The 19,260-nt window shown below is 37.0% G+C and overlaps 1 protein-coding gene across 9 annotated transcripts in view; it reads left to right on the forward strand.

Annotated features, from left to right (window-relative positions):
* Btk (tyrosine-protein kinase Btk29A) overlaps positions 1 to 19,260 on the forward strand; it is a 361,167-nt gene that overhangs the window by 111,560 nt on the left and 230,347 nt on the right. The window contains exon 1 of one of the 9 annotated variants that reach the window (XM_069820859.1): positions 5,240 to 5,692. The exons of the other annotated variants lie outside the window; for them this stretch is intronic. Coding sequence (XP_069676960.1) covers positions 5,671 to 5,692 — 22 coding nt within the window. The 5' untranslated portion in view covers positions 5,240 to 5,670. Of the gene's footprint in view, positions 1 to 5,239; positions 5,693 to 19,260 lie in introns of those variants that run through there. 9 annotated transcript variants of the gene reach the window in all.

The following is a 19,260-nucleotide window of genomic DNA, read 5'->3' on the forward strand; positions in this document are numbered from 1 at the left end:
CGGGATACCTTAGGCAGGATGAGTTGTCTCATATAAGAGACTAGCCAATTTGGCTATTATGTAGGAGGTCATGAGCCTTGTTGATTTGTCTCAATTTCGAGACCAGCCATTTGGCTATATGATGGCTCAATTGCGAAGAGGGGGGAGAGATGTAATTGTTAATTAGGGAGATTCATGGGGATAAGAGTGCAGGTCCGTGGCCCATTTCTTTTAGGGCTCATCCCGACATTTGTCTTAGCGCCTTAGGAAAACCACGGAAAAACCTTAGGCAGGATGAGTTGTCTCAATATCAGAGACTAGCCAGTTGGCTCTTAGGTTGAATGACTCTATGAATCGATGGATATATACTAGCCAATTGGCTCTATTAGATTTCCATCGATCAACAAAAGTAGATAATGTTATGGAGGGATTTTGTTTAGCCCAGTTAAGACAAGGTCATTTTACAGCGGTTGCATTATCCAAGGAGTCTCATGGAGTTGAGTCGTGACTACCAAAACCTGGGAGTAACGCCAGCCTCCCTGTCCTCCTGTCTCAATAGTATAGCTAATGGACCTGTCTGGTGTCTACGCCGTAACCTAGGATCATACTGGCCGAGGCCAGATATGAGCGGGTTGGGGTTAGCACGAGCTTCCGCATACAGGTTCCTAGCCAGTCGAGCAATGAACTCGTCTATGGTTGGCAACTCTAGTTCATCATGGAACTTTCTTCTCGAGGCGACTCGGGGGAGATGGGTAATGAGTCGAATCACCTGGTTTTGGACAACTTGGAGTTTACGGAGATGGGACACTGCCGCAAACCCCCATGCGGGTGCGGCATAGGTAATGACAGAGCGAATGAGGGCCTTATACATGGTAAGTCCTACCCTCAGGTTGTCAGGAGTTAAGGCCGCCAGAATGGGATAGTGTCTAACTATCAGCCTGTTGGCCTTACGAAGAAGGGATTGGATGTGATCTCGGAGCGCGTGGAAAACAGCAAACCCGCCCGCGAAGCACATTCGAGCGCGGACCGAGGCGACAACAGCAAGCCCCCCCCCCTCCCGCACTATATATACAACGATGCAGCCAGCGCATTCGACAAGGTTTGGCATGAGGGACTCCTCGTTAAGTTACTGGGCATGGGAGTCCCAGATGGAATGATACGCCTCATTTCTAACTACCTCCGAGGCCGTACATTCAAAACCCGTGTAGGCACTAGTTTCTCCACCCCCCTTGAAATTCACGCAGGAGTCCCACAGGGTTCCATTATCGGGCCCATACTTTTCAATATATTCATTAATGACCTCCCGTTTCGCTATATCCACGGCAGAAGTAGTCATCTGTATATCTATGCAGACGACACTGCCCTCTTGGCGATGGGCAAAACCTATAGATTAGCGTCCCGTAGATTACAGTCGATCTTAGATCACCTCCAGCCGTGGTTCCACGACTGGAGAATCAAGGTCAATGTAGAGAAATGTCAGGCCATACTCTTTTCACTAAGAGCGAGGCTCGAAGACATACCACCACCACCCACACTTTTCGGACGAGAAATGCCGTGGATGAACCAAATTAAATATTTAGGGATCATTATGGACTCTCATCTCAACTTCCGAGATCACATCCAATCCCTTCTTCGTAAGGCCAACGGGCTGATAGTTAGACACTATCCCATTCTGGCGGCCTTAACTCCTGACAACCTGAGGGTAGGACTTACCATGTATAAGGCCCTCATTCGCTCTGTCATTACCTATGCCGCACCCGCATGGGGGTTTGCGGCAGTGTCCCATCTCCGTAAACTCCAAGTTGTCCAAAACCAGGTGATTCGACTCATTACCCATCTCCCCCGAGTCGCCTCGAGAAGAAAGTTCCATGATGAACTAGAGTTGCCAACCATAGACGAGTTCATTGCTCGACTGGCTAGGAACCTGTATGCGGAAGCTCGTGCTAACCCCAACCCGCTCATATCTGGCCTCGGCCAGTATGATCCTAGGTTACGGCGTAGACACCAGACAGGTCCATTAGCTATACTATTGAGACAGGAGGACAGGGAGGCTGGCGTTACTCCCAGGTTTTGGTAGCCACGACTCAACTCCATGAGACTCCTTGGATAGTGCAACCGCTGTAAAATGACCTTGTCTTAACTGGGCTAAACAAAATCCCTCCATAACATATCTACTTTTGTTGATCGATGGAAATCTAATAGAGCCAATTGGCTAGTATATATCCATCGATTCATAGAGTCATTCAACCTAAGAGCCAACTGGCTAGTCTCTGATATTGAGACAACTCATCCTGCCTAAGGTTTTTCCGTGGTTTTCCTAAGGCGCTAAGACAAATGTCGGGATGAGCCCTAAAAGAAATGGGCCACGGACCTGCACTCATATCCCCATGAATCTCCCTAATTAACAATTACATCTCTCCCCCCTCTTCGCAATTGAGCCATCATATAGCCAAATGGCTGGTCTCGAAATTGAGACAAATCAACAAGGCTCATGACCTCCTAAATAATAGCCAAATTGGCTAGTCTCTTATATGAGACAACTCATCCTGCCTAAGGTATGCCGTGGTTTTCCTCAGGCGTAAGACAAATGTCGGGATGAGCCCTATAAGAAATGGGCCACGGACCTATATGCCCTTCCCCATATATACTCACCTTTATTATAAATTATGTAGGCCCTAGTTCAGATAATATTAATAGTCTATTAAACATACGAGGTCACTCAATAAGTCGCAAATTGAAAGGACAGGGACCTTTCAAATTGCAGCTTAGATTTCACGGCGCTTCTTCCGACGGCCTTCACCTGCTTTGTCATCGAACAACAGATGACGTCGTCTTGCCATCCTAACGGCAAACACCAGCCAACTCCTCCTCGCCCCGTTCCGTGATCAATTGATCAATCTCAGCCCCCCTCGCGTATGTGGTACCTAAGAGGTTACGTCCAATTTCGGCTTCCCCTTCAAAATTTTCTAGAGCTCCTTCAGGGGAGCAGCGTAACCCGGAGTGAGACTAGTGGCCAACAGGCTTGGAGCTCACATATTTAGTTTTGTACAGCCCCCAACCCCTTGCAAGGACGCGTTTTGCGTACCTTTTAAATTTTCCTCCCAATTCTCCTTCGATTTTTCGTTTTTTTTTTTTTTCGAGCGCAGACTGTAATCGGCACACGCAGTAGAACCAGCCGCACCAGCAATACACACCACTGATGATGTTCACCGCAGCAGTGAACGAAACGTTTGGTCTCACAACCAACAGACCACGGCCTCATAGCCCGGAAAACTTTTCTACTATTGACGCCGGTCGTGAAAGCCTACACTCCAATAAAAGAAACAAGGTCCCATCTTGCGCGAAAATTACTGGTGTTTGCTAAAAGTGAAATTAATGTTTAGCGATAAAGGGAAACATATCGGAAAATTATGAAAGATTTGGATTTCCGATTTAAGAAATGCAAGAACAAGAAGTTTCTTTTAACTCGACCATCAGATATAGTCGCTCGTGCTCAATACTTAACGAGATATAAGGAAGAAAAATCTGTGGTTTATTCTGACGAGACATGAATAGACACCCATTATAAGGGCTGTATTGTATTTGTCTATGCAGGGAGTAAAAATCATTTATACAGAGTGCAAATTTCCAGAGCGAATAGCTCATGTTGCATGTAACAAAAAAGTATAATGCTATATTGTTGGAAAGTCCATAGTTAAAAAAAAGAAGTTTCTTTCCCAAATCTTTAACACCCTCTTATTCGGTAACTATTCTAGTAGGCTGTAGGATTGTGATTTTTGTCCATATCGATAGAAAATCTAATAAAGAATCATTTATCCCCTGGGGTATTTCAGTAGCGTGGACGGTTTTCGTGTAAATTTAATTTAAAAACCATTAATTTGAAGCCATTGAAAGATGCGACCAGTTTGCACCATTTTAGCCAGAAAGGGGAATGGGAGGTAGTTCACTAAGACAGACAGATAGACCTGAGTTCGTTGATCTGTTACATATATATCACGAGAAGAAAAAGAGGAGAAACTTTAGACCATTTCCCACTGACATCCGCAATGTTGCCTTTTCTTGCGTTACCAACAGAAGCAACTATACCATGTCAATTTGAAATTAATGTAGGCAGTGGTAAAAAAAAATCCTATACTTCATCTATCATTATTTGTTATCAGATTATTTAAATGAGAACAAGCTCTAAAAACCTTAGCAACCAAACTTACCTTCGTCATATTAACCAACGTTTCCTACCGAATTTAGTATTTAGAGGATTATTACATATTAGGAAAGAGGGGAAGACCAAGGAAAACCTGGATGGACGATATAAGAATGGAATGAAGGAGAGAGACTTGGAAGAACGGGATTGGGAGGCAAGAGGAGAATGGAGGAAGAAGATAAGAATTTAAACACTTTGGATACAGGAAGACGTAGTTTACATTGTAACCCTGTTAATGATGATGATTACATATTAGCATTACTTTTGACGAGTTGTTTCTTATGCTGGCGACATTGATTGTATACAATTGTGTGCAAAAATTGCGTAACTGCAGTAGTGGGAAATGGTCTAAAATACTGGTTCTCAACCTTTTTTTGTTCACGGCACACTATCCCATGTAGTGAGTTCCCGAGGCACCCTAAAGTACGACTTGGCAACAATGCGAGAGGGGACTAACGTACAAGTTGACACCAGTGCAAGAGCCAGTATAACGCGCTCACAGCTTTCCTTCACCAGTCAGTTGTTTGTAGGCTTACAATCGTAAAGCCATTTTGTCCATATTCCGGCTTATTTTGAGGTTGATTTTTAATTTCACGCGTGTTATTTGCGTTATTGTGTTAATCTAACTTCAGTATGGATAAGTTTTTTTATTAAAAGGAGAAAAGTTGAAGATGAGTCAGTGAAAATAATTTAACAATAATAAAATGAGAACGAACCAATTCCAAGTGAAATTGTCGTGAAAGCATTACAGGGGGGGGCGAAGAACCTACAGGAACAGTTCGTAACTACCAAGACCGGTATTTAAACTTTGGATTTACGTTCAGTGGACCTGAAAACCGGAATCGAAGTCCCAAGATCACGACGACATGAACAGTGCAAACTATACTAGAGGAAGTGATGGAGGAAAAACTAATTCTGAATATTCTGCCTACAAGCACAGCAGTTATAGATAATGCGTCGTACCACATGATACAGGGAAACAAATTACCCATCACGTCATTACGCAAAGCGGACATAATTGAGTGGTTAAGAGATAAGAACATTAAATTCGCTTAATACAATACTACAGTAGAAACGACCTCTTGTACTTTGTAAAGAGAAGTAAACCAAAACCTGTACTTAAGACTGACCGAATTTTGAAGGAAAGAGGGTTTAATTGCTGTTAAAACGTCTCTTCCATTTCGCTGTGTTCATTAAAAAAATAAGACAATTTATATATACCATTATATTAATTACGCGAGATGATTGGGTAAAAGCCTGCAATCACGTTAAGAAGGTTTAATAATATTGTCATTGATACGCATTAATGAAGGAAGCCATTAAGACATTTATTATAAATAACTGGTTCGAAAATAGTGACGAGGAATCTGAAAATTGATCGGTGATAGAGCAGTAGACAATGAATTAGAAGAGGAGGATAACAGTCTATAAACATAGCTGAGGAAGATCATGAAGCCAACAACTCAGCGGATTCTGCTGACTTAGGATCCATGAAATTATCTCCCATTTTTGGTAAGTGAAATTGTTACAGTACTGATAATGTAGTTTTTATTATATGACTGTACATGTGCTCTATAGTGAGAGTCACATAAGACCAGTTCCTAAACAGCAAATATTGCCATCTGTTACTAGATATCACACGATCCTTCGTACTAAATTATTTATTTACTTACCGTACTTTATGTTGGAAGGTTATTCTAAATAATTCAATAATTTGTAACATAATTTCGTAGGCAAACTATACGAGAAAGGGATCAACATGTCAAGTATTTTGTCTGGCAATTCGAAATTCATTGATTTGACTAAACAATTGACTCACGAGACCTAACCTAAAAATGTTGTTTGACCACATGAAATTATTAGTACTAACTCCGAAAACTTACCTGACTATAGTCTTGAATTTTAACCACAACGCAACACATAAAATAACTATTATGTATTAATATTAATACTGATATTAGTTTATTAGTAGGTATGTTCAAATTTCACTAGCTTCCAGTAACAGGCTTAGAAATCTAGTACAATTTCAATTTCATGGAACTCCAGTACCAACAAATATTGTCGATATTTGTCTCAGCTACCAACATACCAGTTAAAAAATCACTACCATTTGTAGTATTTATCAGTATCGAAATTCGAAACGAAGTTGGCAAAAGAAAATTCAACCTGCAAACTAGAAAATCACCACAGTTCACTAGCATATGTAATAATGGGGGAAAAATGGTTAGGTTTCACATTTAGAGTATATAACACAACAGTTATTTTGGAACTGTTCCGATCTCGGAAATAACACTGTTCCGACTCCGAGGTGCTCACTTGTCCAGTTGTGACGGGTCCGCAGTACTGCGTTGCGCAAGGTATGTTCGACTCCGAGACAGCAGAGAACATTTGGAACTCGTTCCGTTGAACCATGACAGCTCCGGCTACACTGTTCTCGTTGTTCTTTATGTTGTACTTGGAACAAGTTGGAACTTTGAACTCACACGTGGATGGATGAGGAAGCGTGGAAATTGAAATCCTTGTAGAGTGATCGTAAGTAATGACAGTAATGACACAGAGTGAGGTGCGACGCGAAGTTTAAATTATTACACTGGTACAGATGCATTTCTAACATTTTACTAAGCCAGGGGTGGGTGTTTCAGGTTTCACTACTGCTAATATGTAAATATATACAGTCGTTATGTATTTTTATTTATGAAATTATAATGTAATTAGGCCTATTATTATAACTAAGCATTAAGAAAAGTAAAAATAAAAATTATTTTTATTACGTAACACGGAGAACATAAATTACATACTACACGTTTTAAATAACATGTTAACTTTTTTAGTTGGTTACCGTATCTTCATGACTTTATGTACCAATTAATGTTGCATTCTGACCTTTTATTCAACAGCTGTTTATCTACTAAACGTGAAGCTTGAGGCTTCTATCCGGATACTGAACAAGTTTTCAAACCGATTCGAATGTGTATTGGAATGTCATCTATTATCTTTGAGAAGCAGATGTGCTATGTCATGCCGATAACTTATTTTAAGAGGAATCCGAGCGATGAGTGCTCCAACGTATGTGTGAGCTGTTTGGGGAAGAGCGAGGGTACTTACCACAGTCTAATATATACAGTCGCGCAACTTCACTTTTTTTGCCAACATTCACGACACTAGCGCTCAAGCGGCAGGCAAGGCACTGGTCATAGGGTTGATATAGCCAGCACGTGCTTTAAGGTATGCGAGATGTTATAATAACGTTTTAATCATGCGTCGGAATAAAGGCAATGTGTGCAATGACGAAAATTGCAGTAACAACAAGTTTAAATCTCCGAATTTGTCGTTGTTCAGATTCCCTAAAGACCAAGAGAAAATCATAACTCAGTCATAACCTATAATCCACGCTGTAGGTAGCCTACGTATTGTGTTCTATAAAACATATATTAGTTATCAGTTACCTATTTGTATATCAGGAAGGAGAGTTTAAATAAAAACAAAGTAAATACCTGTTACAGTATATTATTGTTTTGCAGAGATTATGTGTAAATGTGTAACCATTCCGATTTTGGATAATGTATCTACAGTTTTTAATGCAAGTAATTCCATAATTTTTGTATTCGTCTTTTTTTTTCTTTATATTTTTCAAAAGTTGAATGTTATATTGAATTCAAGTAGGGATTATGGTGTTAATTTTTTCAAGAATTCATGGCGTATTATAATCCTTTTGCAAAATATTCACTTCTTGAATAAATCTAGACTGTGCCGATAAATTTCTGATGTGTTGGTGTAGATTCATGCGGCAGACGTATAAAGTTCTCAAGAAATAAAAGAGCCTTTTTAAATTTAATATAAAAAGCAATCTTTTCTGTAATAATTTGCATGACTGTAATTGGTGTTGATTTTACATTACCAGTGATTATTTTAGCCGTTCAGAGCAGAAGTGGTATAAGTCAAAATTAGGTAATGAGGTTTAAAGTAAAAATTCTGTAAAATTCAGCGCAAAGTAACAATTAATATATCCTTCGTGCTATTCACTGACTACTAATAGTTTAAATAAATTCAATATTAACTGCTACTTTGCGCTGTATTTTACAGAATGTTTACTTTAACCCTCAATACCCATTTTTGACTTACACCACTTCTGCTCTGAAAATAAAATTAGGCCTACATTTTCTGAGTTAATTGAAGTTACAATTTTTTCAACAAAGTTGTGTATTTGTTTGTTCTCACCTACGTCATAATAACAGTAAGGGCATGTAAATTACATATTATATAGGTAGGATAAGTTAAAGTTAAGCTTATGTGTGAAAACTGGAAATGTAATGTAAAATGCGGTAAACTTTCCATAAAAATTTAAACCATAATATCAGCACTATTAGCGACTCAAAATAATAATAATAAAAAAAAATTGAAAAATAATGAACTTCATAAATCAATGTCTGTCAAATTAAGGTTTAAATCTTCCCCTTTTTTATTTTTAAGTTTACCTCAGCGGCCGAGTTTACCCCAATTTGCGGTATGGAAAATAGTTAATTTCTCAGGAAATAGGGAGAGGAATTCACCACGCGATGTACCCTACGAGATATGCCCTACAATTTTGACTCTTCTCACAGGAAATATAGAGTTCCAATGGTTTATAAATATATTTAGGAATGAATTGAATTAACCGTCCACGTACAAACAATTATATTATTTCAAACCATGATACGTGATCAGGGCCATGATTCAGTTGTAAGGAGCAGAAAGAATTACGTTTATTCGCAGCTTCTGAAACTTGTAGATTAACTGCGTGTGAAATTCTTCCAGGATTCTAAAGTGGAATTAGTAAGAACCATATACACTTATTGTATAGCATAAAAATATAAAATAAATTACGCAAAACCCGTTTTCTGATGTGTTATCATATGTCTTGTGCACACTTTTAACTTGCCTGCCGCTAGAGGGCTACTGTCGCGCCAGCTGTCAAATGTTGGCATATTTTATACGTATGAGTTGCGTGACTGTATCTATTAGACTGTGGTACTTACGCTCAAATGGACCGAGAGTCAAAGAGATAGCTCGAATCAGTGAACTATTCCCACACATCTCAACTTGTAACTGTTATTTCGGAACTGTTCCGGAAAAAGAACAACTTCGCCCATTACTACCCTGCTCTGTACCTACAGCCTAGTTCCGTTGAAAACAAATTCACATACACAGCGCCGTCACTGCCAGGTCTACTCGTTTCTTGATTTACTTATAGGATAGTATATTTCCTTCGACATTAATGTTTGAGAACAATAACATTGCAAACAAATTATAAAATAATGCAGTGATACAAAATAATTTTCAGATACCTATGCTACTCCTTGTTTCTCTTTAAAATTCTAGGTTGCATTAGCATTTCGAAGTATGATTCCAAAAATATATTTTAATAAGCTTTCAATTGAAAGGATATGCGTAATTATATATATATATATGTATATATATATATTTAATCATGGTGACAGAAATGTTACTGAAATCGATATCTAGTAAACCACTGTATTGTGTTTTACAGACTTTTAATGTTTTAATACAACAACTATTATATTTCAATGCTTAATGTCATAATGTTCGAGTCTGTTAATTCGTAGACATTCAAAGTTAAGATTTTTCCTTTAGTGAAGAAGAAATAGTTGTACACAGCACAATCAAATACAAGTTTGTATGGGATAAATAATGTGAAGGTCTCTAAACCAATTCCTTAAATTACCGTAACAGTTCCTCTTTTTATTTTATATAATGAGATTGGAGGAGAGGAGGGCGTTTAAAAGATAAAACATAGGGGCACTTTCTTGTTATAATATAACAACATAACTTATTATGTATTTCGCAATATTCAGATCATCATTTTGCCAATTTTTGTCGTGCTGTTTATAGTCTAGTTCATTTTCTTAAAAAAGAAATATGCAATACAACGAAAAATCATTGGTAGATGTCACAAGACTAATACGAGTAGTTGTTAATTTTGGTGTAATTTTGTATATGTCACATACCTTAAGCTGGATCCACACTATATAACAAAACACGTTATATAACAAACTTTATACGCAACATGTTTCTTTGACTTGCTATATGTTATATTTGTGTTGGTGTCAAAATAATATTTTTGTAACAAATTATATAACTCGATAAAATAAATTTCACGTTTGAAAATGACGTCGAGTGCAGAGGAAGTAGTTCTTGCTGCTTGTGTGATTCTGGCAGGAAGTAGTAGGCCTTGTAAACGAAAATGTTGGGTCCGACCATCATTACAAGCTAGAAAACAATACAGTGGAATAACCTTTAAGCAGATCGTAAGAGAAATGATGGTCATTCCTTGGCAGGGGGAACTTCGATGTGAAGGAAGTTTCAAAAACTTTGTTTTTTATTTCTGTCTTTGTACGGGGTTGTTTCCAACCTCTGATAACGAATTTGAATGACGACATGTGCGTCAGGAGTCACACGACAGCTGAACTGTGGCGCGAGGCGACAGACCAGTAGTGAGTGTTCTCATAAGAGTGCACGGCGACTCACAGCAGAAATTCCCAAGAAAATCGAGCCTTTTTGGGAAGGGTACATTACGACCCTTTCCAATGCCAAGTACAGTTAAGTGAAAATAAAAGAATCCTGCAATAAACAAGGTTTCGTTATTTCCAAGAAAGGCATCTTCTATGTACTTAATAAAATTGTTAAAGCTCGAATCGAATTAATTTATATCATCTCGTGGAGTGTGGCGACTTGTGACTGGGGGTGGATTTGCTTGCTTTTTACACTCTGTAATTAATCCCATCCGAGCTTTGTCAGTCTTATTAGGTACATACAAGATGCCTTTCTTGGAAATAACGAAAGCACGGTTTTTGCAGGCTCCTGTGATTTTCACGTAACTGTACTTGGCATCGGAAAGTGTTGTTATGTAGGTACGCCTCCCAAAAAAACTCGATTCGTTATCAGAGATCGGAAACAACACTGTAGTCTATATCAGTCGGATCCCATAATGCCCGTTTTTCACTGAACAGCTCAGTTAACTCACAAGTTGCACTCTTGTTCCACTCCATTATGACAAGTTGACTTCAAAACATAGATGAATAATCACGCCAAGCGCACAGAGAATGCGTACAAGATACTACGCAATAATCCAAAACACATGACGTGATGATTCCAGCAAGACTCGGCTCGTACTGTTTTATGCAGCGAGTGTTTTATAACAAGTTACATGATGCGCAAACATGTTATATAACGATGTTTTATAACATCCTTTGATCTTTACCGACACCCGATGGATAACATATAACTTGCTATATAACACAAAAAAAAAACTCATGTTATATAACATTTTCTTCCCGTTTCTACAACAAGTTATATACCTTTGTTATATAACATGTTTTGTTTTATAGTGTGGTCGCAGCTTTATATTATACAGTTTTCTGTACGGGATTTATTGCCGAATGTCTGTTTTGAAAGTCTCACTTACTCCTTATACAGAGTACAATTCGTGATATTGAAAAAAAAAAAAAATGTGTTCTTGGGCTGATCGCACTGAATTTTAGTGAGGTCAAGTTCTTACTTTATATTTAGCCCAGGTGCGGCTCATGATGTGTGTTTAATGGTTCATCGAACTCAAAAAAAAAAAAAAAAGTTTACTTACTTACTTACTGGCTTTTAAGGAACCCGGAAGTTCATTGCCGCCCTCACATAAGCCCGCCATTGGTCCCTAACCTCAGCAAAATTAATCCATTCTCTATCATCATATCCCACCTCCCTCAAATCTATTTTAATATTATCTTCCCATCTACGTCTCGACCTCCCTAAAGGTTTTTTCCCTCCGGCCTCCCAACTAACACTCTGTATGCATTTCTGGATTCGCCCATACGTGCTACATGCCCTGCCCATCTCAAACGTCTGAATTTAATGTTCCTAATTATGTCAGGTGAAGAATACAATGCGTGCAGTTCTGTCTTGTGTAACTTTCTCCATTCTCCTGTAACTTCATCCCACTTAGCCCCAAATATTTTCCTAAGAATCTTTATCCTCAAACACCCGTAGTCTCTGTTCATCTCTCAAAGTGAGAGTCCAAGTTTCACAACCATACAGAACAACCGGTAATATAACTGTTTTATAAATTCTAACTTTCAGATTTTTCGACAGCAGACTGGATGATATTTATTCTGTGTTTAATTTCCTCCCGAGTATCATTTATATTTGTTACTGTTGCTCCCAGATATTTGAACTTCTCCACCTCTTCAAAAGATAAATTTCCAATTTTTATATTTCCATTTCGTACAATATTCTGGTCACGAAACATAATCATATACTTTGTCTTTTCGGGATTTACTTCCAAACCTATCTCTTTACTTGATTCCAGTAAAATTCCCGTGTTTTCCCTAATCGTTTGTGGATTTTCTCTTAACATATTCACGTCATCCGCATAGACAAGCAACTGATGTAATCCGTTCAATTCCAAACCCTCTCTGTTATCCTGGACTTTCCTAATGGCATACTCTAGAGCAAAGTTAAAAAGTAAAGGTGATAGTGCATCTCCTTGCTTTAGCCCACAGTGAATTGGAAACGCGTCTGACAGAAACTGACCTATACGAACTCTGCTGTACGTTTCACTGAGACATTTTAATTAATCGAACTAGTTTCTTGGGAATACCAAATTCAATAAGAATATCATATAAAACATCTCTCTTAACCGAGTCATATGACTTTTTGAAATCTATGAATAACTGATGCACTGTACCCTTATACTCCCATTTTTTCTCCATTATCTGTCGAATACAAAATATCTGGTCAATAGTTGATCTATTACTCCTAAAACCACATTGATGATCCCCAATAATTTCATCTGCATATGGAGTTAATCTTCTCAAAAGAATATTGGACAAAATTTTGTACGACGTCAACAAAAGTGATATTCCTCGAAAGTTACTACAGTTAGTCTTGTCCCCCTTCTTAAAGATAGATACGATAATGGACTCCTTCCACTGTTCTGGTACAATTTCCTTTTCCCAAATAGCAAGTACAAGCTTATAAATTTCGTTAGATAATGCGCTTCCACCCTCTTGTATTAATTCTGCTGCAATTTGATCGATACCTGGAGACTTATAATTTTTCAGATTTTCTATCGCAATTTCGACTTCAGAAAGTGTGGGTTCGGGTATAAATGGCTCAGCAATTTGTATTTCATTTTCGTCCCGATCATTTCTATTTGGCCTATGTATATTTAGAAGTTGTCCAAAATAGTTTTTTCCATCTGTTCAGGATGGAATGAGCGTCTGCAAGCAAGTTACCATTCTCATCCTTGATCACGTTTACCCTTGCCTGATATCCATTCTAGAATTCCTTTATACCCTTATATAAATCTCGAATGTTTTTATTCTTACTATTTGTTTCTACCTCATTCAGTTTTTCCTTCAAGTGATCTCTCTTTTTATTCCTAAGCTTACGATTTGCTTCCCGTTTTATATTGAAATAATTATCTCTATTCACCTCAACTGGATCCTGTAAGAATTTCAATTTTGCCTGTTTCCTCCTTTCTACTACCATGCAACAATCTTCATCAAACCACGGTTTCGTTTTCTTAGTTTCATAATAACCTATGCTCTGTTCAGCTGCAATTTTGATATTATCTCGGATATTTTCCCACATGCTATTAACATCTAACTCTTCCTCAACATCGTCGGAACTTGCTAATACGGCAAATCTATTTGAAATTTCGACCTGATAATTTTGCTTAGTTTCCTCGTCCTTTAATTTCGGAATATTGAATTTTCTAATATTAACTTGTTGCTCTACTCGCTTGGCTACTGATAGTCTTTCTCTTAGTTCTCCAATTACCAAATAATGGTCAGAATTACGGTCTGCCCCCCTGAAGGTTCGAATGTCTACTATACTAGTATGTCTTCTTTTACTGTCAAGATGTGATCTATCTGGTTATGTGTCAATCCATCTGGAGAAGTCTTAAGTATATATATGTATATCGTTGTGGGGAATGTTGTACTTTTAACAATTAAATTTTTTGATGTGGCAAAGTTGACTAACCTAACTCCATTGTCATTACTAGATATGTGTAGGCTCTCTTTTCCAATAGTCGGTTAAAAAATATCGTCCCGTCCTACTTTAGCATTGAAATCCCCCAATAAAATTTTCATGTGATATCTAGGTAACTGATCAAAAGTCTTTTCCAATTCCTCATAGAAGCTATCCTTTATATGGTCGTCTTTCTCTTCTGTAGGGGCATGAGAATTTATAATTACGATATCGCACCACCTACCTTTAAGTACTAAATATGATAACCTATCACTGATAAATTCGACCTTTTTTACTGCTGATTTTATTCTTTTATGAATAAAGTATCCTGTTCCTAATTGGTTAAAAAATTATTTTCTTTCGTTCGTAAAAATCGAAAATATGTTTTAGCGTTAATGTGAAATTTGGAGAACAAGTTGTATCGACAAGCCATTATAAATAGATAAATCATTAAACAAAAGGCCTTCATTGGACTATCATAATTATTGTGAAACTCTCAATAAGTGAACATCACGTGGAAAAATTATGTACTACTTTCGCCTAAGCGGTAACATCAGGTAGCATAAAGAGTAACATTGTGTGAATGTATGGGTAGAAGTATAGAGTGTACTAAATAGTTATCTTAAAACCATAAACAGTAATAAAAAGACATGATAAAAACAAATTTAGGTTAGTAAAATGTATACAAGAATGGTAGAACATAAAAAATGTCAACATAAAACGTTATATATCATTTAAGATAAGTTAAAAATTGATAAAACAAGAAAAACTGTTAAACATTAGGATAAAAATTACTGTTCATGTGAAATATATTGAGAGACTATGTAGAGAGTGCTATTCTGGTTCATAAAGACATGTTGTCAAGAAAAGATTAAGTACAAAATATAATACGTATTTTTTTTTTTTTTTTTCAGTTTGTGTAAGTGGCCGATAAAATATGTGCAGTTGTTGAAGTGCTGTAGATAAACGTATTCTGTAACATAAAGAAAGAAAGAAAGAAAGAAAGAAAGAAAGAAATTTACTTTGGGAATTAGTAATGGATGTTTAAACTAAAAACACCTTATACAAATCGTGGTGGGAATATAATGGTGTAGCAGACGGTTGACTCAAACTCGTTTTCTACTGCCGCATGTCGTCACTTGGGAAGCAGCAGCGGCGCGCAAATTCGCACCGCAGTGCTCGAGGAACAAAACAAACAGCTGTTGTGTGTACGTGCACGGTGTTAATTCTATGTTTATATATATATATATATATATATATATATATATATATATATATAATATTGAATGTTATTCTTGTATCAGTAATGCTATTAATGTGACACATGCTATTAGTATGCCTGGATGTGCAGTATCTGGTTGTTTGAGTTACAATCGAAAAACAAAAGGAACTGACGTAAAATATTATAGGTTTCCGAAGAATGAAGACTTGGCAAGACAATGGTTGCATGCTTGTAGAAGGGAGGATGAAGTCAATTTACAGCACGATGAGTTTTCTCGCATGTTACTAAATTTTATTTGCTTCGCAACTCATTTGCAAAATATATTTTCATGATAAACTTATTGTTTGACTTATTCCATAGATTGCTTTGAGGGAAAAGAAAGGGGGTAAAAATCTTAAGACTTAATGTTGTTTCAGCTCGAATATGTTCACTTCATTTTGAGGAGTCAAGTTACGAAGTACCTTTAAAGCAGAAACTCCTAAATTATGAACCAAAAAGCAGTCGTAATCTGAAAGTAGACGCTGTACCCACAAAAGCTCTGGCGCAGTCTTGTTTGAAACGAAAATCAACAGATAATCTGAGATTGGACAGATGTGAAAAACGTAGAAGGTGAAAAGAAATTCATGACATCATTGCCAATAGTTCATGTACTCTTCAGGCCACTTCCAAAACCAATTCAGACGATCATGTATCAGAGGATAGTGCATTAGACTTAAATAACGAAACGTGAGTAATTACAGCATTATAATAACTATTATGTTCCTGTGTATCATATTGTTAAAATTTTTCACATATGAGTCGCTCCGCAGAAGGGAATAATTTTCTCATAGTTCTTCAAAACTTTCTAAGCTAAAAGGACTTAATTACATGTCTCATAAAATGTTAAAGCTGTGTTATCTTTTAACAACTTCCAGACAGAAAAGGCTTCAGTAAATGGAAGGATTCAATTGTCTCGAATGTCAATAGAGGAGCAAAAAAGGCGTCAATCAATGGGCATAAAATAATTATTTTCTCGCTTAACCCTAGCATTATCACGGTTGGGAAAAAATTGCCCACCCTTTTTATTTTCTAAATTTTTTGAATTAATGAAATCTGACAGCTTTAACCTTTACTCTATTTGTCTCTAACATGATAAAGTATGCACACATGTGTTCTGTTTCAGATTTCAAATATAGCAGACTAATAATTTGAAGTATTTGTTAGTGGACAGATTTTACCCACCCTTGGCATTTCATATGACCTACACTTTTAAACATTTTCTAGTTTGAATTCTGTGATTTTTGTCCATTGTTGTAACTGTTTGTAATGCCGTTAAAGTCGTTTACTGTTTCAATTCTCCACTTTACCATTTACTTGCAGTGTAGAAACTTGAGTTGGTAAATTTGTTCTTTCTTTATTGGTGTTTATTCAAATCTAGTTGTATTCAGGGATACAGAACATAGACATGAGTTGTTTTGTGGATAATATCAGCCTTAATGTTTTGGGTGAAAGTGATATTATAGTGCTATTGGAAATTGATTTACCGGCGGAGTTGAAGAAAGAAAGTGGTAGTGAGGAAGATAATACAGAAGTGGTTGGTGAGGGTGAATCAAGGTCTATTTCAAGTACTAGCTGCTAACAAGAAAGCCGTTCACATTACGAAAATTAATGTCAGATGTGGAAATTGTGGACTTAATTTGTGTAAAAAAATATTCAGATATTAAAATTGTGTGCAGGAGCATTTTACTGAAAGAAATATGCAGAATCACTGGAATGAAAAACTGATTTTTTTTTTAAGTATTTTAGGATATGTGGATCATATGCGGAGACTAAGAGGAAGGCAGAAAATAGGAAAGATTGGAGATTGCTGGGTTTGCAATGAAAGACCTGCCCATGGACAGAACACTTATGTATGTATGTTCAGAATGCCTGGAATATCGTGTCTAAAAACAGTCGAAATTTGCTAAGACTAGTCAATTCCATGCCCACTCGACTGCAAGATAATCGAGATAAGAGGAAGATACACTGAATATTGAATTGTGGCTTTTTGTTTTGTTTTTTGAACGCTTAATTTGAATGTTTTAAGGCCGACGCCAGTAAATTTGTTTTGTTTATGCCACGAAAGATATTTTTATTGAGAATAAAATCTTTTTTCTTTCCATTTGCAGCCACAATATCATAATGATAATGATAAAGTCATGGCATAATATATTAATGAACCTGATGTTAATTACTAAAATAATCATAAAAGAGAAAGGAGCCATTATGTCTAGTTTGTCTCTCTCAAAAACAGAACAAAAAAAGAACATAAAAAGCACGAGGTTGTAGTCGAACGCAGGACCTCATGAATAAGAGGCCTGAACGCTACCATTATGCTATCGAATAACACACAGTATACTTCAATTATAACTGTAGATATCAGGCAACGTGATCCAACAACATGTAACATCGCCTGTCTCCGAATTGTAGCGAAGATACCCGAAGGGAACTTTGTTTCAGGAGAGCGGCCACTTTTTCTTTTGACAGCTGTACAATGGGAGAAAGGCATTCTCAAATTTGAAGGAAAACCCGTTTTTTTAATGGTTGAAATTCTCAGTATGTAGCCTATATGTAATCATAACAACAGAATCAACTTGTCTTTATGAGGGAGAGAAGTAGAGAGGGAGATTGACTTTTAGATGGAAATTATTATCATGACATTTATTACAATACGATGCCAATATATATGACATATTTTGTTACTAACAATACGGTGCCAATAAATATTGCGTCGCTTATGTATAGTCCAGCTAAGTTGCCCTATTTTTTAACTCTCTTCAAAAATATCTTTCTTTAAAAAGTACATACATTTTTCTTCTTTCAATTTCGACCTAAATAATTCTTCAATAATAAAATATATACAAAAGCGTTATAGCAAACCCTTCACAGCAATTTTGTTTGGTAAAAAAAGTACAATTCTTTTGCAGGACAAACCTCACAAATCAGTATTGTTTATAAACATTATTGTGTTATAAAGACATTTCCACTTTGAGTTGTATTTTGGGATATAAGGGTCAAGTTTAAATTGCCGCAAAACCAAGAAAAAGAGAACTTTTATGATAGATGTGTTTACTTATACGCTTTTCAAAATACCGTTCTTTGAGAGTACACATTTTTTTCTTTCATTTTCGACCAAAGGTTTCCTTCAATAATAACATCTATACAATAGCGTTCCAGTAAACCCTTCACAGCGACTTCATTTGGTAAAAAAAAAACACAATTCTTTTACAAGACAGATCTCTCAAATATGTTACAAACAGATTGCCTCTTTGAGTTGTGTTTTGGGTCATGTTTAAAACTCCTTTTTACTTGGAGATGCTACAGAAATTCGTGTATTGACAAGGGAAGAGCATGTCTAATCTGTCGTACAATCCCAGTGATCATTCTACAGAACCACGAGAAATTAGGTCTTCATACAGCCTTTCAGCAAACCCTTCACCCATACCGTACTTCCGATTGTTACTGACGAACAATATTGCCTGTTGTAAAATGGACGCAGGAATAAAAGTTAACTTCATGGCACTGCTATACATTTTCTTCTCATGCGCATTACAATCGTGTGTGACCGTAATAATGTACACTAACAACACACACAAAGTGATTTGGCTTCATACTCCATCTCGGAAGAAAGCTTCCACTACACTACTGCTGAGTGCTGCAAAACAGCTACAAATGTCTCTACGTGTGGCATATCATTTGGCCACACGTAGCGACATTTAACGCAGAAACTAGCAGTAATTGTAGCGCCCGTGTGGCCACTCATTTTGCGACAACTTGCTACAAATGTAGCTCGTGTGGCCGTACCCAGAAAAAGTAGTGA

The sequence above is a fragment of the Periplaneta americana genome, chromosome 3 (genome assembly GCF_040183065.1).
Source record: "Periplaneta americana isolate PAMFEO1 chromosome 3, P.americana_PAMFEO1_priV1, whole genome shotgun sequence".
In the NCBI taxonomy this organism is placed as follows: domain Eukaryota; kingdom Metazoa; phylum Arthropoda; class Insecta; order Blattodea; family Blattidae; genus Periplaneta; species Periplaneta americana.